The sequence below is a fragment of the Corylus avellana genome, chromosome 4, assembly GCF_965113065.1.
Source record: "Corylus avellana chromosome 4, dhCorAvel1.hap1.2, whole genome shotgun sequence".
NCBI lineage: Eukaryota > Viridiplantae > Streptophyta > Magnoliopsida > Fagales > Betulaceae > Corylus > Corylus avellana.
In genome coordinates this window covers 4,920,070-4,945,290 of record NC_142493.1, presented here as the reverse complement: position 1 = coordinate 4,945,290, position 25,221 = coordinate 4,920,070, and the positions used below count along the sequence as shown (strand labels likewise).

Genomic DNA, 25,221 nt, shown 5'->3' with positions numbered 1-25,221 from the left:
CTATTGCGTCAAATATCTTTTTAATAGAAATCGTGATTTTGTTTTAAATTTGCACTTTTTCAAATAAGCACCCTCTAATCAGCTTATGGAAATCGCAGATTTTTTTGCCATTTTAAAATTTGCGTTTTTAAAATCGCAATCCCAAACACCTTATAAGTTTCATAGGAATGCAATGTCTCAATTTGATGTGGCTATAAGAAGTTCAAATGCTACTTCCTCGAATGTTATTGATGATAACTCGAAAAATTCTATGGATAAATTTAATTCATTATTCTCCCAACACCCTATGGAAGAGAATAATTTGGAGTATAGATTCGAAGTAGATAGGTATTTTTTAGATGCGTGTGAAGCAACAAAAAAGGAATTTGATGTTTTAGCATGGTGGAAGATTAATGCGCTCAAATATCCTATCCTTGCAAAAATAGCCCACGATGTATTAGCCATCCCCATTTCTACTATTTCCTCTAAGTCCGCCTTTAGCATCGAGGGACGGGTATTGGATCCTTTTAAGAGTTTATTGTCTCCACTTACCATTGAAGCCTTGATTTGCACACAAAATTGGATAAGGAACAACCCAATTGACAATCGGGAGTTGGAGGAATTTGAGGAAAGTTACGATGAGCAAGGTAAATGTTTTATAAATTAGTTGAAACCTACTTTTACTTAGTTATTTTATTTCATTTAACTCAAATTTCTTTTATTGTAGATAGACCTCAAACTCAACCTCCAAATTCAATGAGTGAATTTTCTCTTGTCTAGAAGTTCATTAGTAATAAAGGTTCATATGTTTTGAATTGTCATCATATTTTACTTACAATACAATTATCATTATATTTTACATTTAATTGATTTCATGATTGCAGAGGAAACTTCTCATCAATGGCTAGGTTTTGTGCTACACAATGTTTACTTCTACATGATGATGGATTCTCTAACAATGTATGTGGATAATCTACAAGTCTTTTGAGCCGGGTTTGCTAGCTCTGAAATTTTGGAAATAGATGGGGTTTCTTATTTCGTTAGGTTTACATAGGGGCTGGCAAAATACGTTCACGTGTCGGATTCGTGTCAACCCGATTAAGCCGTAAATTCGTTTATGTCAATCCGAACAGGACATGTTTATTAAATAGGTGATCCGTTTATGACTCAAACTCGTTTAACCTAAATCTCAACCCTAAAACTACGTATAGTGTTCGTATCGAGTTAGCGCATCGCGGGTTAAGTTTATTAAACGGGTTGACCCTTTTATGTCCGAATCCGTTTAACCAAAACTTTAATCCCTAAACCTAAAACTAGGCGTCGAGCTCGCAGGTTGAATTGATAGCCCTAGGTTTTCACAGCCCCAGTGAAAAAGAGGGAAAATTCTACACTTACAAAATTTTCTCCTCAACGATGATGATTAATCACTTGGGAATCAACTTTTTAGAATAAAATTTTACAAATATAGTAAGGGTTTAACAAGAAATATTAAAAATTGGGGAAATCTATTAACATTCCTTCTCATGTATAGGCTCAAACTCTTTTTTAATAGGTAAGGCCCAATACGTGAAATATTTAATTAATTTAAAAATGGGGGGTGAATTAACAAAGTTAATGTTTGATCGTAGGACATTTGGCTTTTATATCATGTTAAATCACCAATTGTCCTAAAAGCAAGCTTATAGAAAGAGATAAATTTAATCACTTAATCATTACTTTAACTATATATATTAATTTAAAAAAAATATTAAACATGCTTGTTTTGAGAAAACACCAATAGATTTAGAGACTTCTTATTTGCATATCTCATAAAATAAAAATAAATAAATAAACTTCTTACTTACTAATAAATATTTTTCTCTTTTATATCACGTCAAACTAAAAGGTACTTTTCTTTAAAAATAAATAAATTAAAAAAAAAAAATTCAAGAAGTTATACCCTTTAATTATTATCTTAAAATTTAATTAATTTTAGCAAAAATTTCAATTAAAAAAATTTGACGCTAAGGATTTTCTTGACATTTCGATTAACCCAGGGAGTAAATTGTCAAAAAAAAATACCTTAGGAACAAAAAAAATTTGACGCATTTACCCAAAATGTTTTGATATTATTTCCCTTAATTAAATCATGTTAGTACACTCACAATACCTTAACCTTTTAATTATTAAACTAAAATGGCTAATAAAAAGACAAAAATAACATCTACCATTCACAAACGCATTTATTTTTTAATAGTTTCTATCGGTTTAAGTTTTGAATACAATTGGTAACTTTTTTTAAGAAAATGAGTGATTTAACAATCTCATACTCCAATAAACTATCGTTGCATCACACCACTGCAATGGGATGAGGGATTTTTTTATTTTTTATTTTTTATTTTTTTGGGTTTTTTTAGTTTTTATTTTTATTTTATTTTTTTGTATTTTTCATATATATATATATATATATATATATATATATATATATATATATTTTGTGGGCTTTTCGTGGTGGAGATTGGGAAATTCTTCTTGTTTTGATGGTGCAGGTTGATTTGGTTTGGACGATTTATTTGGTGTTGTTGTTGCTGGCAAATGGGTACATTTGGTGTTCTTGTGGGGATTAATTTTTTAATTAAAATGAATAAAAAAATTCTAAAAATAATTATTTAAAAAAAAAAAAAAAAAGTTTAGATACGCTCTTGGATGCCAGTATGGAAAAATAGTTAGTTATATTAAAAAAATGATTTTAGTTATTATTTTTTTAATATTAAAAATATAAATAAGTCATTATAAATACTCTTAATACATTATTTAAGAGGAATTATTTTTTCTTGGCCACAAAATTTTGGCAAGTCCCACGACTCCCACATGTTTAATTTTGACTGGAATGGATCCAGTCACATCTTTTATTCCTTAGGTTGACCCTTTGAAGTAACGTGTAGATGGAAGTGCCGTTGCTTTTTTTCATTTCTTTCTTTTTCTTTTTTCTTATTGGAAATTCGAGGTCAGCCACGTCATCTTCGCCCACTCATATCTGACATATAATCCCAGCTGTACGCACTTTTACAGCCTGTTACCCTCTCAGACCTTTTCTCTCTCTCTCTCTTATATAAGTCCTTCTCGGTCGCACGCACACTAGTTTGCCTTTGAGACCAAGAAAGCTCCCAAGTCTTGCAATGGATCCGTGCCCTTTTGTGCGGATCCTCGTCGGAAATCTAGCCCTGAAGTATTCCATAGCCTCCTCCAAGGCTTCCCAGTGCTTCTGCAAGATCAAACTCAAGAACTTTCCGACCCAGTACGCCACGGTCCCTCTCATCCTTCAAGAAAGCCAAACCCACTCCTCCCACGACCGCGCCCTGGCCGCCTGCTTCACTTTGGACAAGACCCACATCGACAATTACAAACTCGCCGGGAATGGCGACAACCCGGTCTTGCAGATTGCGGTCTACGCGGGGCGGAGAGGGGCGGCGTGTGGATTAATCAACGGTGGGAAGTTTTTGGGGACTGTCGAGGTGGAGGTGGATCTGATCGCGGTTGAGACGAGGGCTAGTAATATCCATAAGGGTTGGGTTGCTGTCGGAGGGAGCAGCAGGAAAGTTTCGTCGGCGGCGCAGTTGCACTTGAGCGTTAGAGCCGAGCCTGATCCGAGATTCGTGTTCCAGTTTGACGGCGAGCCGGAGTGCAGTCCTCAGGTGTTTCAGGTCCACCGGGATGTCCGCCAGGCTGTGTTTTCTTGCAAGTTCGGTTTCAAGAACGCCAACGATCGAAGTTCTTTATCTGGGTAATTAGTTATTGTCATCCTACAATTACTGTTAATTCTTTTGTTTGGTTGCTGAGACAATTGAAGGGAAAAAAAAACAAAAAAAGAGTTATTTAACTGTCAAATGAGTATTGATTTATCATTATCATATATATATATATATGCAGGCCATCGATGAGCGAACGAAGCACAGCAAGAAGTTGCTTAATGGGCTCACACTTTCGCAAGGACAGAGAAATCGGAAAACAAAGAAAGGGGTGGCAGATAACCGTCCACGACCTCGCCGGCTCAACAGTGGCCATGGCGTCCATGGTAACCCCGTTTGTGCCATCCCAAGGGTCCGACAGTGTCAGCCAGTCCAACCCCGGCGCGTGGCTCATCCTCCGCCCCGGCGACGGCGCGTGGAACCCGTGGGGCCGCCTAGAGGCGTGGCGCGAGTGCGGCGGGTCCGACTCCGTCGGGTACCGCTTCCATCTTCTCTCCAATTCCGACGCCACCGCCACGCTCGCCGCCGGCGCAATCAGCTCCAAGAACGGCGGCAAATTCAGCATAGACATGACCTCCACCGTCGGTACCACCACCCCAGTGCACACCCCAAAAACCAGCTGCGATTTCGGGTCCGGATCATTTTCTTTGTCCTCCAAACCGTCCTCCCGATCAGGGTCAGGATCCGGGTCGGAGCTCGGGTATGGACCTCTTCCACCACAAGCAGACGCGGGGTTTGTAATGTCGTCTACTGTGGAAAGAGCAGGGAGGTGTAGCCAGCTGGAGGTGGAGGTGGGGGCGCAGCACGTGACATGCTCGGAGGACGCAGCGGTGTTCGTGGCACTGGCTGCGGCCATGGATCTCAGCATGGACGCTTGCGGATTGTTCTCTAAAGAGCTCCGAGAGGAGCTTAGGCAGTAGTGTCGGTTTTTTGTCGTTTCATTAGTAGTTGTCTGTCGTTTTATTGCAGCAGAGGTATTAGCGAGTTGGTTTAGGTGCTAGGATAATTGGATTCTTTGATAAAGCTGAAAACTAACAGCAGTTTTTGGGTTTTTTTTCTCCATTAAATATTGTACAGTGAGGGATAATTAGGCATGCATTATTATCATTTTTTAATCCTTCATGCCTGTCATCTGTACAGCTTGTTCTTTCTTTCATATATATATTAATGTAGTTCAATGAGCATCCTATGACCTATGTTTGTAGGAGCCTTTATATTGAAGTAATCCATGTATGGTGTTGTACGGATAATCCAATCAAATTTAAATGAAATAAACGATTGTACAAAGCACCATGTTCTCTACGGTTAAAACGGGGAGCTTGATGGGTATGGTGTATAATAATGTATATTACTTTTTTTTCTTTTTTTTTTTTTTAGAGGACAAAATCATTGACACGTGTGAAATTTGACATCATCAGTGGTTGAGCTCTCTAATCTTTAGCTAAAGTTAATTTTAGACAGCTCATTGAGAATTTTTATTTTTTTATTTTTAATTTTGAATTTTGAATTTTAGAACGGCAAGACCCATTCGATGAGATTAGGTTGTTTTAACGGTAGTCTGCAATGGCGAAAAGATAGGTAAAGAGCTTCATAGAACAAACAATAATGGATGTATTGACTTATAAAATAATAATAATAATAATAATTGATGTATTGAATGCGCAAACATTAATTGAAGTTGAAGTTGTTTCTTCGTTAATCATAATCTTCCTCTTAATTGAAAGTTAGAATCGTTTATCGCTAAAGCATGATGGCTTTTGAATTTAATTCTAATTTGGCTTTCTTCATAAAATTCATTTCGACGCAAATTGATTTGCCCATAATTTGACTAGATAGGCTTCCCATTTTTTTTTTTAATTTTTTTTTTTAAAGGATTCAGGTTTTGTTAGAGTATCTTCAGCAGAAGTAGGCAAACTAGTTACTAAAAAAGTACAAACTTTTATTTTAATTACTCCTTTTTCTATACACATTCCAACGAATTCTCTATTCTACACTTTATTTTCTTTAAATATTATTTTGTGTGTGAAAGAAAGTGCAGAAGAGAGAGAGAAAGTAAAAGAAAGAAAGTAAGAGACAAAAAATAATAAACAAAGTTTATAATATGAATAGTAAATATGCTAATCTGCCTATTTATTATTCACACTAGATGAAGAAAAAAAAAAAAAAAAAAAAAAAAGACAGATTTTACTATTATTAGAAATTTGATTATTGTTGTTCTACCTACTAGTGACATTAACTCCCCCTTGGGGTCCCCATTTCTCCTTTTTTTTTTCTTCTCCTTCGTTTTTTCTTCTCTTTTTTTTTTCCTTCGTGGGTGTTTTTTCTAATATGTTTTGATGACTTTGTAGTGTTTACCAAGGGAAAAAAGGACTATGGTCGTTGGCCATTATTCACTTCTTTCTTTATTTTCTTTCATTTGAATCTGAATTTGAAATTGTATGTGTTTACTTTTGCTCTACACATATTGGGAAGAATGGTACACTTGTTCTTAAGTTAATACCTTTAACTGCACAATTGTTAAGGTGTCAGTAAAAATTACTATTAAATTTTAGATAAATTATGATTAGATTCTGAATCTAATACTAATTTTAACTACCATATCAAAAAGTGTGCACTTAAAAATGTAGGTAGTCTATGTTGAAAATGAAATCATACATTATTATAAGGCCAAACAAATACGGTGCACAACCCATGAGCCTTTGAGGGGACAAGAGACTTTCTTATGAGGGAGATGGTGAAACAAAAAGAGAAATAACAAACAAATATGAACATTTGTAGCAGTTCAATTATGGTTTAGATAAACCATATGCATAATCTGTCGGCCAAAAAATTTGGCTCATATTATCTGAATTTAGACAATATTAAAGTTTTAGAGTTGTTGTTGGAGATACTTTAACACATTGGGATAAGCATGGCATATTGCAAAAGGTAACAATTGGAGCATACTATCATATTTAGCCTCTATAACATGTAGTTTTAAATCATACTCTGTAAAAAAATCAGATGAAATTTGACCACTTATTCAAATATAGGGTTACAAGTTTTTTATTTTTGGCTAAAATTTAGAAGACAAAAAAAAATAAAAATAAAAAATAAAAAGGAACATGTAAGTTGTAACCAATTTAATAAGAATGTAAGAATTACATTTTCTTATGCTTGGACATGACTTTCTCATGACAAAAGATCATTTGTGCATGCCGAGCAATAACAATATGACTAATTGACTTTCTCATGACTTTCTCATTTTCTTTTGCTTATTGTTATTATTATTATTTTTTTTTCTTACAGGTTCAAGCCCCACCGCGCCGGGTGTGCCGTCCACCATTTATGTCGTGTCTTTTTCTAGGGTTGATGGGGTTCTTGGATCGGAATGTTCAAAACTCGATCTATGTTATTCTGTCAGACCTACCTTGACACATGCCACTCCATCGCGTGCATCGGCCTCGCCCACTTCCAATAGCACATGTCACTTCTGATTTCGGCAACCCTGCGACGGATCGTGACTTGCACGCGCTTGTCCGTAGTTTTTTTCGTTTTCTTGCTAAAATCATCTGGCAGCCTTCCTCCAATGGTGTTTTGTGTTTTCCCCTATTTTTCTTGTATTTTGTGATTCTTGCCTGTTGGGTTGAAGATGTGAATAATTTCTTAACTTGCGAGTCGAGGAGGATGAGTTTCGGTAGGAGGATGTTACTACTTATATATCGAATTAAGTCTGTTTAGAGCAGACCTATTGTTGCAACTGAAAATTAGTCATGAGTTATCAAATTTTGATGTCATATATAGGTCTTGAATGTTAGATTGTTAAATATCTATGATTTGTAACCTTATAGTTTCAACTATGATTTTGTCAAACATTTTGCTTTGTGATGTAAGTTTTATGCTCATAATTCGTCATCAATTAATAAGACTAAAATAATTTCTCCTAAAAGAAATGAATGGAGAGGATGCCGGCAAATGCTATTTTTCATTCCCCTCATCTTCTCCTCTCTCTTGTTTTTGCTTTTTGTTTTTTGAAAAATCAAAATGTTAAAAGAGGGAAGATGGTGTGGGGATCGTATTCTAGCATCCCTCGGAGGATGCCTGTCTCAATGGTGCAATTATGCAATCAAAAACATCAATACTTTTGTCAAGAAAACATAGGATTCTCATTGTTTTTGCAATAGGTCACAATGTCGCATGGATCGATGTCCAACAAAAATTGGAAAAAAAGAAAAAAAAAAAAAAAAAGAAAAAGAAAAACAATCTCTACAAAATAGAGGCACAAGGAATTAAAAAATAAACCTCCATGCCTAATCAATCCTCGCTTTACAAAATTTTAATCAGGAAAATACAGCCAAAAATCGCTGTTATTCTATCACTAGAATCAAAGAATGCACTAAAACGACGAGCTAACACCGCTAAAACGACAAAGCCCGACCCTACTACTGCCTGAGCTCCATTCGGAGCTTCTTGGAGAACAACTCGCAAGCGTCCATGCTGAGATCCATGGCCGCAGCCAGCGCCACGAACGCCGCCGCGTCCTCGGAGCAAGTCACGTGCTGCGCGCTCACCTCCACCTCGGGCTGGCTACACCCCCCTGCTCTTTCCACGGTAGACGACATCACAAACCCCGCGTGTGCTTGTGGTGGAAGAGGTCCGTACCCGAGCTCCGACCCGCATCCTGACCCGGATCGAGAGGACGCTCTGGACGATGCGAAAGATCCGGACCCGAAATCGCAGCTGCTTTTGGGGGTGTGCACTGGGGTCGTGGTAGCGACGCTGGAGGTCATGTCTATGCTGAATTTTCCGCCGCTCTTGGAGCTGATGGCGCCTGCGGCGAGCGTTGCCGCGCTGGCGTCGGAATCGGAGAAGAGCTGGAAGCGGTATCCGACAGCGTCGGAACCGCCACGCTCGCGCCACGCCTCTAGGCGGCCCCAGGGGATCCACGCGCCGTCGCCTGGGCGGAGGATGAGCCACGCGCCGGGGTTGGATTGGCTGACGCGATCGGATCCCCTGGACGGCACGAATGGGTTGACCATGGAGGCCATCGCCACCGTTGAGCCGGAGAGATCGTGGACGGTTATGTGCCATCCCTTTCTCTGTTTTCCCATTTGTTGGTCCTTGCGAGAGCCCATCAAGCAACTTCTTGACGTGCTTGGTGAACTTCGATCCACCATGTTCTTGAAACCAAATTTGCAAGAAAACACAGGCTGCCTAACATCGCCATGGACGACCTGAAAAACCTGAGGACTGCACTCCGGTTCTCCGTCGAACTGGAATACGAATCTCGGATCCGGCTCGGCGCTAACGCTCAAATACAACTGCGCCGACGAGCCGCCTTTCTTGCTGTTCCCTCCAATACCGACCCACCCCTGGTGAATATTACTAGCCTTCGTCTCCACCGCGCGGAGATCCACCTCCACCGCGACAGTTCCCAACAACTTCCCGCTGTTCAACCCACACGTCGTCCCTCTCCGACCCGCGTAGACCGAAATTTGCAAGACCGGGTTCTTGCCCTTCCCAACGAGTTTGTCGACGTGGGTCTTGTTGAGAGTGAAGCAGGCGGCGAGGGAGCGGTCGTGGGTTTGGCTTTCATGAGCGATCAGAGGGACCGTTGCGTACTGGGTGGGGAAGTTCTTGAGTTTGATCTTGCAGAAGCAGGGGGACGTGGAGGGGTGGACGCCGGAGAAGGAGGCCTTGGAGGATATGGGAAATTTCACGGCCAGGTTGCCGACGAGGATCCGCACAAAAGGGCACGGATTCATTGCAAGGTTTTGGAGTAGAGATTTCCGATTTCTTCGATTGGTTGGTGTCTTCGTTCCAGAGGCCAAGTAGAGCACGTTTGAAGAAGATATAATGGAGAGAGTAGGCAGAAAGAAGAGAGAGATGTGAAGTGCAAACAGCCTGTACTTTTACAGCTGGTGATCATAATATGAGATATGAGTGGGGGATAATGATCTGATGCGACCGACTTCACTTTCCTTATCAAAGCAAAGAAAGATGATTGGATGTTTATTAAAAAAAACAAAAAATTGGCACTTAATTATTTTTTCAAAAGCTTAAATTGGATAATGAAAATAGGGAAAATGTATAATAAATCCCTGAGTCAATCCTTCAAAATTTTAATATTCTTAAGTTTTTTTATTTTCAAAAATTTAGTCTCTGGATCAATTGAAATGACAATAAAACTCTTGCCGTTTAAATTTTTTAACATACGTTAAAGAAATTCAAAACGCATCGTTTTACTCTAATAAAATATTAATTTTTTATTAATTTAATTTAAAAAATTAAATCTAAAAAAAAAAAATTAAGGGCGCCGGTTGTTAAAAAATTTTAACGGCAAGGATTTTATTGTCATTTCAATTGATCCAGAGACTAAATTTTCGAAGAAAAAAAACTTAAGGATATTAAAATTTTAAATTGTTGACTCAGGGATTTGTTATACATTTTTCCATGAAAATAAAACATGTTGTATTATGATTCTATGAATATAACAAAGAGTAATTATGAAAAATTCTACTTAGGATTCTCAATTGTTCATGTATCATCATTCTTGCTTACGTAGCACGTTCACATCTATTTTTTATTTAAAAAAAATTAAAAAAATAATAAAAAGAAATTCTAGATAATATATCAATTAAAATTAGTTATTGAATTAGTATTTATGTAAAAGAAGAAAAAAAATTCCAATGACCGATTATAATTTTGATGGTCACATCAGTAGTTTACAAATAAAATTACTTATTTCATAAAAATAATGTAACAGTCACAACTAACTCTTATATTTTTTAGAGTATTGTTATATAGTATATTTTTATCTTATAATTATCTTACAATATTGGCGTAAGGATCCAAATTAGTCATTAAATCCTTTTAATTATTATTTAAAAATGATTAATCAAAATATTATTTGAGTGTCACGTCAACCTTAATATTGGATAAATCTTGAATAGAATTATAGTATTTACCAATTTTTTTCCTTTTTTAACATTAAATTATCTAATGGTTAATTAGAATTACCACATTAGTATAATGAATAATTGTAAAATAAAAAAATTATTTATTTATAACAAACCAAATAATTATGAGAATGTCTTATCAAGAGCTCTTACAATTGCAGAGAATTCCCAACAATCACTCCCGATATATTACCCGTTAATAATATATCAGAATATATCTCTAATATATCAGAATTAGATGGAGTTAGTTATTATTTTCCCTTTGCGGAACAAAAACCAGAAAAGAGTAAAGAGGCGGTCAACGTCAACGAGTAAGTCTACGAAAGCTCACCAAAGGAATGCTGTAGGGTAGCTGTCCCTTATGCACAAAATTCATGGCATGCGTGGGGCTGAGCTGGAACTCTCAGTGCGCACGTACGATATGGTTGCCAGCAGGCAGCAGTTGCAAATATGCCAACCCAAGTCTCTCTCTCTCTCTCTCTCTCTTACTGTCTCTGCAATGCGGCTTCTGATTGGCTACAACTATTAAACAGCTGTTGCGTACTTCTGCCGGAGGAAGGAGTGTCTTTGGACTGTACCGTGACCTTAGTGGGTCCCTTTTTTTTTTTTTTTTTTTTGTTGATAATCCGGAAAAACAGAACATGGGTGCCACTGAGACCACATGAGACTGCCACCTCGTCTGTTTTCAACTTGTTTATTATATAATTAAGTGAAAAATTAGAGACCCATGTCATTGCGACCAATAACGTTGAATTACTTCAAAAAATAGTCATGCAAAACAAATAAATAAATAAACTTAAGAGTTTGCGAAAGATTTCATTTCATTTTTTAATGTTTATCGAAGACCTATTGGAGCCCATGAATAACACATTTTATAACATGGGAGCTTCTCTTTTCTTTTCTTTTTCTATTTTTAAATAGAAATCCGACACGTATATAAAAAAAAAAAAAAATGTCAAACATCTCTTTAAAAAAATTCAATTTACTTTAAGTAACTTAGCCTCAACGTACCCTTCTCTAAATTTTTTTTTTTTTCCCCCTCTTATTGGATAGGGCACAAAGCAATTATTATTTAAACCCTAAATAATAATAATACTTTTTAATTCCTTAATTGAGGGATTGAGATTGATGTAATACATTTGATCTGATTTGTTTATTTTAAATGAATGATCAAGATTATTACAGTAAATAAAAAATGAAAAAAAGAAAGAAAGTAAGGTGGATTGGGTAGCTATCGTAGTTGGCGAATTTTTTTTAGTGGACAAAAGGAGTGGTTTCCACCCTTAAACTAATAATTAGGGATTGCTAAATCATTCTATTTCCCTATAAAACTGGTTCGACTAACAGTCCGTTTTAAAAAAATAATTTACTTTTTTAAACCAAAACACAATTTTCTAATACTTGGGATTGCGATTTTAAAAACATAAGTTTTAAAATCATGAAAAAATTCGCGATTTATATAAGTCGATTAGGGGTGTTTATTTGAAAAGTGCGAATTTAAACTAAAATCACGATTTCGCTTAAAACAATATTTGCCTATTTGGCCATAAAACCGCAATTATATGCTAATGTTATCCGAACAGTCAATTGATATAAAATAAAAAATAAAAAAATAAAAAAAACTTCTTAACATGTTTTACCAAACGCCTATACGATTTTAAAAAGTAGCGATTTCACAAACGGGCACTAACCTTAAATCGGTCATTAGGATTGGTTGAATCATCTCTTTGGCCAAAGTGACAGTTAGTTTTTTTTTTTTTTTTTGATTAATAAGAATTTCATTAGAAGCAAAGCTCAAAACAAAGCAACTCCTCAGCACAATTACAAACCCTTACAACTGAATACCAAAACAGGGAAAAACAAACCTACAAGCCAACATTACATAGTATAGCAATAGGTAAATTCCACAAAGAGCACAATAAAAGATTCTCCCTAGTTCTAGGAAACCCTCTTTTCCCAGCAAGTCTAGTCCTGACTTCCTAGAAAACTTGTTTCAATAGCTGCTCTTAGTACTTGGAATACCATCATTCTAAGCTTATTTCTTGTGCGCCAAAACTTATAAACCATAGAACCAAGAACCAATCGATATAGCAAACGATTAAGGGAGTTCTTCCCTCAACTATTATAGCCTAACTGCACAAGATCATCCCATATAATAGGAGGCATATCAATTCTGTAACGAAACATGCAGAATTTTCAGATTTTGGAACTAAAGCTGCATTCAAAGAAAATGTGGTCACGTGTTTTCAATTGACTATAGCAAAAACAACACTGAACCTCACCCTTATAACCCCATTTGAGTAACCTTTGCACTCTTCTTTCTAAGAACTTCCCAAGTCTCTGAATTAACATAAATACCCTTCTTAAAAACAGTCCAAATTGATTTATCACATTGATCCAAGCTAACTTTAGAAAGCCTAGCTTTAATATCAACTAGAGCTTCTGATCTAATTGGTCTCCAAAATCAATTCCCATCGCAAATGACTGAGGACAATTTAACTTCAATATTACTTTAAGCATCCTAGACCACCGTAAAAGCATATTGCTCAATCAAAACATCTGCAGGATGCCACAAGTCCAGCACAGATGGTCGTGGGACCATCTTTTGTAGCTAAGGGAATAATTCGACTGCATCAATAGGCTATAGCTATCCCAACCCCCCTCCTTTTTTTTTTTTTATTATTATAATAATTTGAGATATCTACTTAAAATAAACAACCCAAATAAGAAATTTGACAAGCAGCCTCGCCGATTTGCCAAGGTTGCCTCTTAAAGGCAGGACCACGTGCATTAAGGCAGCCTCTATTTTGTCCTCCTTGTCCAGCTGCATCGCCGCTTAGCGACAAGACAGCCTCCACTTTTACTGTCGGATCCACCCCAAAATTCTCTTCGGATCAGTTTGATTCCAAATTGAAACTGTAATGATATTTAATACTTAATTCCGTTGCTATACCGCTCTTATACAATTTTATGATATGAAAAATTAGCCCACATTATCATCTTGTATAATAGCGGTGTTTAATAGAATTATTATTCTCACATATTTAGGTTTTGTTTGATTTGCAGAATGTCCCAATAAACAACGGGATGGTAGTGGCCACGGCCACCCCAGAGGAGCTCCATGCCCACGGCTACCCCCTGCCACCCCAAAATGCGACAGGAGTGGTCACACCACTCCCAAACAGCTCAGGGGTGGTCCCCTCAGGCGTTTGGGGGTAATGCAACCACTCCCGGCCTCTTTTGTGGGTAATCGACCACCTAGTCACCCACTTTATTTTTCATATTTTTTATTTTGTTTTAAGTTTAAAATTTAAAAAAAAAAAAAACAATTATATGGATATTTTTGAAAAATGTATTATATTCTTTAAGGATTAGTTAAGCCACTAAAAAATTAGTGACTTAGTTAATCCTATGTGTATAAGATTAGTAATTCCATGAGAATAAACATTCACAAGAATAATGTGTTAGCAAACAAATGAATAGTTATACCGAAGATTACTAGTCAATTCTAATAATCTATTCCATAAATCAAACGTGGCCTTAAAGAACATATGTTACTGTAGTGATGCCATGTGGCCAACCATCACATAAATAAAAAAGAAAGTTAATTACTTTTCAACTAATATTATGAATTGAATTTGAACCCCCCCCCCCACCCCCCCCCCCCCCCCCCCAAAAAAAAAAAAAGTTCTGGCCTTAACTAGACTTAGGCTTGGGCTGGCTGCCCACACTCTAGATGTTCCAAAATTGGATTTTGGGCGGAGATATGGGTACAGATAATAACATAGGTTGGGCTTTTCTGAAAATTGAGGCCGAAAATATCTTAACCAAATATTTTAGGACAAAGCTTTTTTTTTTTTTTTTTTTTCAAATTTAATCTATTAAATTGATATACATCTAAAATTTATGCTATTTTCACATGCATTATTAATAGAGAAGGTGATTCTCATAAGCATTTAAAAAAGTTCACGTGATTTAGTTCACTAGATTTAGTTAGAGAAAATTCTTTCAACGCAGTCTATTCAATTAACATGTATCCAAAATACACGCAATTCAATTTAATAGATTAAATTAGTAAAAATTCTTCCAATTTACTTTGGATGAAAACTAGGCCTAGTCATGAAGGCTACAACTATTCCAAACTTTTGAAGGCAAGTGATACAAATACCTCTAGTTTTCAATGGTTTCTTCATCAGTTTCTTAATTTCACAACCAATTAAGTTCCCAGGGTTCTCTTTAATCTTGTTTACGTGATCTCCAGTACTTTAAAATTCTCTTTTTAATTCCTAAATGGTTAAATCCTATCATCCTCATGAACACTTTGATTGGAAAAAAAAATGTTATATGTTATATAACAAATAAAGATTATCCTAACAGGAAGGTTAAAAGCATCCACAGTTGGAGATGGATCGATTCAGATACAATTATTTGAATTAATTGAATCAGAAAAAGAAAGAAAGAAAGAAGGAATTGAAAAAAGTAAAATGAAAAAATAAAGAATGAATAAACTGGAATCAACTATTCTTTTGATAAAGAACCTCACAATGACAGATATAATAACTCTTTATGTATTTATTTATTTATTTCAATTAAAAAGACCATGCAAACGCTTATTCAAGTTCGATTGAAACAAGCTATGGCTCAGTCCTATTATAACAACAATGAGACTTAAAGTCGCTAATACTAATAGGATATTGATGATTCTTATTTTGGGAGTTAAACTCTCGTCCTAATACATGCATGTCTAATTACAACTTTTGGAATCAAAATTATTAGCCGCAATCTGATAATACTATTTTTCTGACTCTCTTGCAAGCTCCAGTAGTGTTTTTCTTTTTGTTACTTTGAAAATAGCAAGTAAATTTTTTTAAAAAAAAAAAAGAGAAACGAAAAAAAAAATGATTCAAACCAACATATATAATTACTATCCACAATGCCACCAAAGAACAAAGCCTCAAGCATATGTAAATTAAAAAGACAAAAAAAAGTTGCAGAATTCTATAAAACAAAATTCATGACAACCTCTTATATATTCATGCATCAATCTCTTTCTTTTCCATGTCTTCTTAAAAAGACAAACAAAAAAAAAAAGACAAGACATCCTATTTCCTACCCATCCTAAGCAAAAGAACACTAACCTAGTCCTCAGTTCTTGCAGACACGATCGTGTCCGAGATCGATTTAGTGGTCTTGCAATGCACCAACTTCAATTGCAATGCCCTTGTCCTCCAAACCCTAACCCAAAACCACTACCACCGACATTGTCAGTACCACCGACATTAATCCAACTCAGATTATCCACGCCATAGTTGTACGATGGCTGTAACATCATAGAGCTTGCAATATTCCTCGACTGAAGATCATTAGCTTTTGCTGCCAACCTACTCCTCATCTCCTTCATGGCTGCCAAGTATTGCTCAAGCTCTTCCAACCCCATATACTCCATCGGCTCCTCCCACAAGAACCTATTGTTTCCAGTCTTCTTTGCCTCTTCCGCCGCCGCCAACCGCCTCCTCTCAGCCTCCAACTCCTTCAGCGACTCCTCGTACTGCCTGTTAAATTCCTCCACCGGCAAAGGGTTCTCGGCCGCGGCCGAGGCTGAGCTTCCTGCATGGGAGGAGCTTCCGCCAAGGAAGCGGTCGAGAACCGTGTCTGCACTCGGGTGCCCGAAGCAGAAGAGCTTCGTCCCCGGCGATTCCGTTATAATGGCAATCTCCGCGCCGGTCAACACGCAGAGCTCGCTCGCTTTCTTGAAGAGGCCGGACCGGCGCTTCGAGAACGTGACATGCTGGGCGCTCCGTTTCGTTAGTTGCTTGATTTCGATCTTTTTCCGGCCTTGAGATGTCTTCTTGGTTTTCTCTTTGGAATCCATGGCTGTGAATATGAAGAAGACGGTGATCAGAACTAAAAATTAGACGAAGGCGGTGTAATTGTTTTTATTTCTGTTTAGGGTTTTTTTTTTTCCCTCAAAAAAGCGTAATACTGAAAATACCGTAATTTCAGTTAATCCTCACAGTTGAAAAGACTTTGAACGGCGATAATGATACCACGTCTATATATAATCGGTCACGTTTATTACTGCTACCGTACGATCTAAATCATCCAGAATAAATTCAATAAATGAAATTAGTTGAAATTAAATCTAAATAAAATAAAATACAAAATCAATGAAATTGAGATCAGAATATTTGATTGTCTTAGATTCATGCATTATATCTTCTCTTGGTTGTCAATCACCAAAAACTAGAGAAATATATAATAATGATCAAACGTGGGGTTGTGATGGAGAAAAAAAAAATCAAACGGTGGAAAAATAATGGAGACCAAAATATTTGATTGCCTAAGTTTATTATTATGCTTATAATTATATCTTCTCTTAATTGTCAATCACCAGAAAATTAGGAGATCTCGCTGTAATGACATGTTTGAAAAACTTTTGAATATTGAGAATGGTCAAATGTGGTAGCAAAGAGCAGAAAGAAAAAAAAAAATTAATAATGTTAGAATTCATATTTTTACCATATCTCATAAAGTAGATGTGTGAGTTCTAAGTAATTCTTGGATTAGTCATTGTTAAAAATAAAAATAAAAATAAAATTACAAAAAAAAAGGAGGAAAAACTTCAGTTAAAGTTTTTACAATCATTTTCTTAAACTTTAAAACTCTCAATTTAATGTATCTAACTTTAAAAAGTTTGTAATATTACTCTTAATTATAGTTAAGTTTTTGGTTAAATCAGACGGAGTATACGTAAAATGTATCTTATACTTTTGTATTTAATTTTTAAATTATTAAAATTCAAAAAAAAAAAAAAAAACATGGAACCCATAACTTGTTTGTGGGTTAGCCCAGCATCAAAATTTTCTTTTAATTTATTTTTAATTTTTAAATATGGGTATTTTGTTATCTTCCGTTATGATTTAACAAAAAAAATCCCAATGAATTGTTAACATTGCAAAAATTTTTAAGTTGGTTATACTAAATTGAGCGTTTTTAAAGTTTAAGGGGTAATTGTAAAAGCATTGAAAATTCAAGAGAGTTATGAAAGTTCCCCCCCCCCCCCCCCCCCCCAAAAAAAAAACAACAAATGTTAGTTGAGACAGACATGTTAGTATTGTAAGATATATATATAGTTGTAAGACAAAAATCTAATTTCTAGCATTATTAAAAATAATATTTTTCCTTTCTTTTAATGACTCTAGAAAAACAAATAACAAGAAATCTTGGAATGCAATATGAAAATCCCTAATATTGTGAAAGTTTTCTTTCCTTACAAAACTGGCATATAGAATCCTCTCCCCGGCCTTATTGGGGTCAATGTTCTCTAGTCAGCGCTAATATCTTATTTGGTCTGTTTTATTTTATTGACAAAATGTGTTTATTTATTGAAATCTAAATGAAACTGGACTAGACCCATCATCTCTTATACCATCACTTGCGTTATCTTTTCTTTCTTTCTTTCTTTCTTTTTCTTTTTTTGTGATTTTTCTTGGCAAATTTAAAACATACATTAAAGAGATCGAAAGCAAACTCAGAAAAGACAGAAACAATGATAATAGGTATGGGCACAAAGAGGAACACATTTTAGCAAAATCTTTTTCAAAACTTAATAGTAATAATAAAAATCGATTTGATAGGATGGTTGAGAAAATTGCATGATTTTAATTTTTAATCACTAATCCTTATGTACGTACCACCCGAAAAATAAAATTTTATTTATTTATTTATTTATTGCTGTATAGTTCAATGAGCATTCCTAGCAAACCCCATATAGGGAGGGAGTCTGTTCCCTAAGTTTAGGAAATATGTCCAAAAAATTACAAAAAAATCTCACAGCAGACTCCTTAAATGAGCCCTAAACATTAGGATTGTTACAGTGGAACCCAATGTTTTTGGTTCCACTATTGCAATCCTTATGATTATTAAAATTTTTTTTAAAAAAAATGATCATCTCTCTTCTTTCCTCTCTCCTCTCATATCTCACAATTCTCTCTCATCTCTCCTCTCATATACATAATATAATTAAAAAAATAAATATTTTAATGATATAGGGAATGATTAAGAGAAGCTATTGTAGTTTATTTTGACATAGGAAAGCAAAAAGTAGTATAGATCCTTAAATGTAGGGAAAATGACGAGGAAACTGCTATGAATGCTCTAAGAGAGTTATCTTCATTAGCTTCTTTTTTTTTTTTTTTTTTTTGTGAGGAAAGTTATCTTCATTAGCTAGCTAACGCAAAAATCTAGTTTTCACTAGATCCATTCATGTTGATTATTGGTTAAAGCTTTGCAATTGAGGAATTGGAATTGGGAGGTTCTTCTTCTTGTCGTCGTTTTTTGTTTTGGTGGCGTTACATCATCCCCATATCCTGAGCTTGATTTTTAATTGGGAGGACCACGCCAGTAGGTTTTAGGAGATGAGAGGGAGATGATGAATATAATTACTCTATAAAAATAAAAATGAAAAAGAATGGCGGAAAAGGGAGATAGAAGATGAATAACCCCTTTAATATAATAAATTCCTTGTCCCTAAGAGGTAGCTCAATCGGCTGAGACCATACTTAATAAAGTGGAGGTCACTAGTTCGAATCCCCCTCCCCCCTCTTGTGCGGACATGTAAAAAAAAAAAAAAAAATTCCTTAATGGAGGCAAGGAAACTATAAAATAATTGATTGTTTATAAGGGTGGGAATTAGGTGTGGAAGGAGTCTAGCTCTTAATTTGGACAAGCTTTGGCTCAAAGTCTAATTAATTCCATTGTTGAAGAGAAAAATAACTTTTTTTTTCCTGGAAAGAAAAAAGGATTAGACACTGAGATTTCGCTGCATGCCTTTAAAAACGAAAAAAAAAAATGACACGTAATTTTAGAGGCTTAGAATTCTCTTTGACTGACTTTATAGTAATGCTAATAGAGAGCTGGATATAAACTTTGATTCATAGACTTATATATATATATATATATGCAGAAATAACTCTTGTTGGACCTGGCTGCTCCATTGGGCCTAACAACCCAAATATGCGACCCATTCAGCCTAGAATTCAGGAATAAAAGACCAACTAAAACAGCCCACTATAAGGCAATAATCATAGGGATCTGGGAGGTGGCAAACATTCAAGCGTTATATATATTCAGGATTTCCTCATTATAAAAGGGATACTCTCTTCAAACAACATTGTCTTAGATATTTTTAACTTAATTATCGGAGTGTTACCTGCAATATCCTGAGAGACCGACAAAATCCAGTAACTTTTTTCTCTATTCTGCAGGAGCTTCATCCCCGATCCGGCCATCCAAAAACTATTACCACCTATAGTTTTATTAGTTGACTTTATTCCCAATATCAGTGAAACTCCATTCTTTCCTTTGGAAGAAAAGAGATGTTCAACTAACCTAAAAGACCATTGGTATTAATGCCTCTAGATTAATTTACTCTAGAAAAAATCAGCAATGCCCAATACCAAAAGCCAAATCTTTATTTCCAAACTCATAATTATTTATTGACAATCATAATTGAAAGAGGAATTAGCAGCTAGTAGCTAGCTAGCTAGACCATAATATTATCACTATAAAAGATTAAAAAAGAAACAATTAAAAAGTGGGGAAATTAAGAAAATAAAAAGAGATGCATATATAATTGAGAAATTAATTGATTAATAAAGCAGATTATGTCCATTGGGGATGATGAAAGCAGCAGCCTTGCTCTCCAAAAACTCATCATCAACTTTACCCACACCATTCAATATCACAGCAATAATATTCTTCTTCAACTCCTCCATTGAAGCCCTCAGCTGCTCCAACTCGTGCAACCCAAGCTCCCTGATTGGAGCCTCCCACCAGTGTTCTCTCTGGTTAAGCCTTCTCATTTCCTCAAGTAAATCTCCATGCTTCTTCTCAGCTTCCACCTGATTGAGAATTTCAGTGAGATGAACATTGAGCTCATGAATGTTGTAAATGCTTCGATGGGCTTCAAGAAGTTGGTGTTTCTTGGAGCCTGGTGCTGAAAGAAATCGATCAAGAATTGTCTCAACTTTAGGGTGACCAAAAGAGAAGACCTTGTTGCCTGGGGAGAAGACGATCATGGCAACCTCAACCCCACAAAGTGTGCAAAGCTCACTTGCTTTCTTGAAGATTCCCGACCGGCGTTTGGAGAATGTTACTTGCAAATGACTTTTTGTTTGAATCTTTGTGGTCGCTGTCTTTTTTCGACCCGTACTAGGATTTTTCTTCATCACCATAGTTGTTGTTTAATTTCTTGATTTGGAGTACTTCTGATGATGATGGTTGGGGAAACCCAGGTACTTATATGGGTTATTTTTACTTTGATAATTTAATTACTGCTTAAAAACATTAATCTTGTGTCTTAATTGTTTATTACTTTGGATTATTAATCCAAGATTTGGAAGTTACAAAATCTTTTTCTTTTTTTTTTAGTACTGTATGCATGATTGCTATATAACATAATTATATATTTGTAGCTTTTGTGTATATATATATATATAAACCACACATTAGTGGGGGATTAATATTTTAACTAAGTAGAATTATAATTGACTTTTTTTTTTTTTAAATAGATTGAAAAAGTAATACTTTAGCCAACACATTGCACTTGTTTTGGAATTTATACATTGTAAATGGTCAGAAATTGGGGGGAAAAAAAAAACATCATTGTAGTTGGTATTATGTATAGATATATAATTAATGTTTTGGAAGCCAGAAAGTTATATTAGATAAATTTGTTTTTAAATGATTTATATAAATTCAGGAAAGAGAATTTTTCATATATGAAATTTAAGAACCATGAAGCCATGTTTAATATCAATAACTACGAAAACGATCAAGGCATGGAAACGTTACCACCTTTATGATTGTCCTTGGTCTTCGTTTAATTAGCTAGGTGGTCCTAGGGTGGAATTAATTGGTTGGGTTGGTCTGGATCTCGAGTATTAAAAAATAAAAAACATTGTTCATGAGGTTCCAATTGATAATAACATACGTTTCATAAAAGTATAGGGTTAAAGATACTTTAACCCTATTGACTAATTAGTAATTAATAGCAATTTTTAATAAAATTTCACAAATTGATAGTTGTGACATTTAAACAAACCCATGGTGGCTCGTGGTCATCTCTAGTGGGTTGGGAACTTGGGGTGACAGTGACTTCTAATGGGTTGAGGTGGCTCATGACCACATCCAGATGTGGCTAGGGTGATCGCCCCTAGCAATCATGATGTCAGAGAACAAAACGATCCTTGAGAGTTTATTAATTTCCTTATTGTGATTTTTTTTCCCCTTTTTTTTCTTTTTTTTTTTTTTTTTCTTTCTCGAGTAGCCAGTCCCGCTGGACCGTGATACACAGCACGCGGCGTGCCATGCACGCTAGTGCAATTTTATTTATTTTTTAATTAAATTTTTTTTTTTTAAAAAAAAAAGAAATTGCAATGGCGTGTCATGCATGCCGCGTGCTATTTTAATTCACCCTAGTCCCGCCTACCCAAAATTATTGTGTTTTGTTAGCCAGTGAACACTAACAGAATAACGAGATTTGTCCATAACATGCTTCCTTTAATCTCAATTGGCCCTCACAACTACCTTTTCTTTTCTTTTTTTCTTTTTTTAAACCCAACACATAAACCAAGACCAGCCCATACCTTCTTCGGTCTACCCATCCTTCATCTCATCGAAACCAATCAATTGGGTTACACCAACCCGCATCCCACACATAAAAGTTGATAAAACTCCTAAGAAAACAAATAACCAGGAAAAATAAATTGGTTGAAAAAAAAAAAAAAAGGCAAGGCAAGTGCCATTGTGCTCATATTTTGGCCTTTTTTTGCCCAAGCATTTAGTTTTTGTTGGTCTTATTTGATGACTCAAGCCTATTTAAAGCCCATAGTTGGCCCTAGTTTCAGTCTATAGTTGATTCTTTTTTAGCCCATTGTTTGACCTAAGTTGTTCAGCCTATTATGGCCCATTTTCGGCCTATTATTGTTAAAGGCCCATCTCCGGCCACCGTTACCGGTGGCCACCATCTCCAGTTAGCACCACTGACCATCATCATCTCTAGCCATTGTCACAAGAAAATAAGCGAAAAAATATACACAATTCTTTTTAAACATAAGCTTCCAAAATCTTCTACCTTAAGTTTGAAGAAATCTTAGAATATAAGATATGGCTCCATAATAGGTATATATTTCTTATACGATAACTACCTTGTAGAATTAATTGTAACCAGGTTTGATTGTAATCAAATGGTAATTAAATCATTTTTTTTATTTGATTACGTCCATACTTATATTTAGTGTTACCTATCACAATATTGACAATTTTTTGTAGTTTGAGAGGAGACATTGTCACAATTAAAAGTTTAGAGGAGATATTATTAATTAAGTGATAGTTTGAGGTGGACATATGGATTTTCTCCTATAGACACATGTCACTTGTGTCCATACAACAAAGTTTTCTTACAAACTGGGTTTGATGAATTTTCTTCAACCTAATTTATAAAAGTGACATGTGTCTATTTTTTTTTAATAACATGTGAGATGTACACCAGTTTTTAATAAAATTTATTCCAACTTTATCCCTACTATTAAAAATAAAATACTTTTATCAAATAAGCTAAATGGGCTCACAATGAATACCCATTTGGATTGGGTCCATGAAATAGTTCTATTCATATGGATTAATATACCGTGTGACCTATTTTTTTTTTATTATTATTATTTTTTTTATTAACATGTCCACACAAGAAGGGAGATGAAGAATTTGAACTAATGATCTCCGCTTTATGAGGCGTAGTCTCCAGCCAACTAAGCTTCCCATCTGGGACTACCGTGTGGCCTACTACACTTGTATTATTGTTAATTTTTCTGGACATAATAATTAATCCTCAAGATTATAACCTCTTCCTTTTTGGCAATATAAATTAATAAAAAATGAAGATATTGACAATCATACCCTCTTCCTTTTTTCTTTTATTTTTTTAAATGACTACCCATGATTATCCTTTAAGCCAATCAACAACACTACAAATGATTAATTAATTTTATTATCAATAATTGTTTCACAACACATGAAAAATCTATGGCTTCCTCCAACTAGTTGTCCATGATTTCATACTCCAAACTAAATAAAATAGCAATAGCATAATTTATTACTATAAATACTGAAATATATAATTAAATCATAAACTTTTCTAATTGGCCACATTATTCCAAATCCAACGAACACACCCCCCCCCCCCCCCCCCTCCCCCCCCTGTACATATGATCATCAAAGAGGCATGAAGCTTAACAAGCTGTTAACAAAAACACCATGGCTGATCATCTCAGAAAACCCCACGACCATATCCCAGATTGTATGCTTGTGGCATCACATTCCCACTTAACCCGACATTAATATTATTAATATTCTTTGTCTCATAAGGAATCTTGGTCTCAAAAGGATTAATATTTAGCCCTTGATTGGAATTTCCTGCTGCGAAAAATGTAGAAGGATTTGAAGTCTGAATCAGAAGTCTGTCAGCCTGCTTTCCCACGTTCTTTTGCAGCTCCTGCAGAGAAACCTTCAACTGCTCAAGCTGTGGCAACCCTAGCTCTTCAATGGGTGCCTCCCACCAGCACTGTCCATGGTTTGCTTTCTGCATTCGGTTCAGTTCCTCCCCGTGCTTCTTCTCGACCTCCAGCTGATTCATCACCTGTGTTAAAATATTAATTAAATGATTATATTTACCATTTTTTATCTGCTTAACCTTTTAGGATAAATAGTGATCTGACATAATATTTCCAATTTCAATTAAAATATTAATTAAATTTCTTTTGAGATAAAGGGTGATTTAACAACCTGAGTGAGTTGCACATTGAGCTCCCGAACGCTGGCATTTCTATGCGCCTCAAGCATCTGAAGCGTGCCAGAGTTTTGAGGCGGGTTTCGGGTGAGGACCCGATCAACGACAGTCTCCACACTCGGATGGCCGAACGAGAAGACCTTCTTGCCGGGCGAGAAGACGATAATGGCGATCTCGGCGCCGCAGAGGGTGCAAAGCTCACTTGCTTTTTTGAAGAGGCCGGAGCGGCGTTTCGAGAAGGTCACTTGGAGGTTACTGTCGTTTAGCATCTTCACCATCTCGATCTTTTGCCGGCCCTTGCTCTTCCTCACCATGGCTAAGAGTATCAGAAGAACAAAGAAACAAAGAGATGAAAGAGAGAGACTGTGTAGGACTGGCACAGATGAAGTGAGGTTGAATATTGCTTGGGGATTTATAGGGTTTGTACATAGCGATTTAACTCTTAGAGTTGTCAAAAATTACTATCATTTGGCTGTCAATATTTCTACATCTTTGTTCATATTAACAATATTACTAATTTTGGAGGTTTCAGAATCTATTTGCTCTTTAGATTATATGGTAAAACTCCATGAAATAATTAGCCAGCAATAATGCTACTCTTATCCCCACTATATGCTTAATGCCCCATTCATCACAAACCGATACAACGCATGAGAAAGAGTAGTAGGAAATTACTATAATTATTGTCATGATTAGGGAATAATTATGCAGAACTGGTGTGAGAGGATAA

General features: G+C 35.6%; 5 protein-coding genes across 5 annotated transcripts; 1 reads left to right on the top strand and 4 right to left on the bottom strand.

Annotated features, from left to right (window-relative positions):
- The first annotated feature begins 3,117 nt into the window (after positions 1-3,117).
- LOC132179501 (uncharacterized) lies at positions 3,118-4,825 on the top strand. Its single transcript, XM_059592237.2, has 2 exons — positions 3,118-3,742; positions 3,889-4,825. The coding sequence occupies exons 1-2, from the start codon at positions 3,138-3,140 to the stop codon at positions 4,625-4,627; spliced, it is 1,344 nt and encodes a 447-aa protein (XP_059448220.2). The 5' UTR covers positions 3,118-3,137; the 3' UTR covers positions 4,628-4,825.
- A 3,009-nt stretch (positions 4,826-7,834) lies between these two features.
- Positions 7,835-9,574, bottom strand: LOC132178503 (uncharacterized). The gene has a single exon (XM_059590931.2). It carries the CDS (start codon positions 9,449-9,451, stop codon positions 8,129-8,131), a length of 1,323 nt encoding a protein of 440 aa, XP_059446914.2. The 5' UTR covers positions 9,452-9,574; the 3' UTR covers positions 7,835-8,128.
- Positions 9,575-15,851: 6,277 nt separating this feature from the next.
- Positions 15,852-16,517, bottom strand: LOC132177895 (agamous-like MADS-box protein AGL62). The gene has a single exon (XM_059590372.2). It carries the CDS (start codon positions 16,515-16,517, stop codon positions 15,852-15,854), a length of 666 nt encoding a protein of 221 aa, XP_059446355.2.
- Positions 16,518-20,295: 3,778 nt separating this feature from the next.
- LOC132177894 (agamous-like MADS-box protein AGL61) lies at positions 20,296-20,880 on the bottom strand. Its single transcript, XM_059590371.2, has one exon. The coding sequence runs from the start codon at positions 20,878-20,880 to the stop codon at positions 20,296-20,298; it is 585 nt and encodes a 194-aa protein (XP_059446354.2).
- A 3,092-nt stretch (positions 20,881-23,972) lies between these two features.
- On the bottom strand, positions 23,973-24,805 carry LOC132177893 (agamous-like MADS-box protein AGL62). The gene is made up of 2 exons (XM_059590370.2): positions 24,488-24,805; positions 23,973-24,341 (listed from the first exon to the last, which is right to left on the bottom strand). Exons 1-2 carry the CDS (start codon positions 24,803-24,805, stop codon positions 23,973-23,975), a joined length of 687 nt encoding a protein of 228 aa, XP_059446353.2.
- Positions 24,806-25,221: the final 416 nt, after the last annotated feature.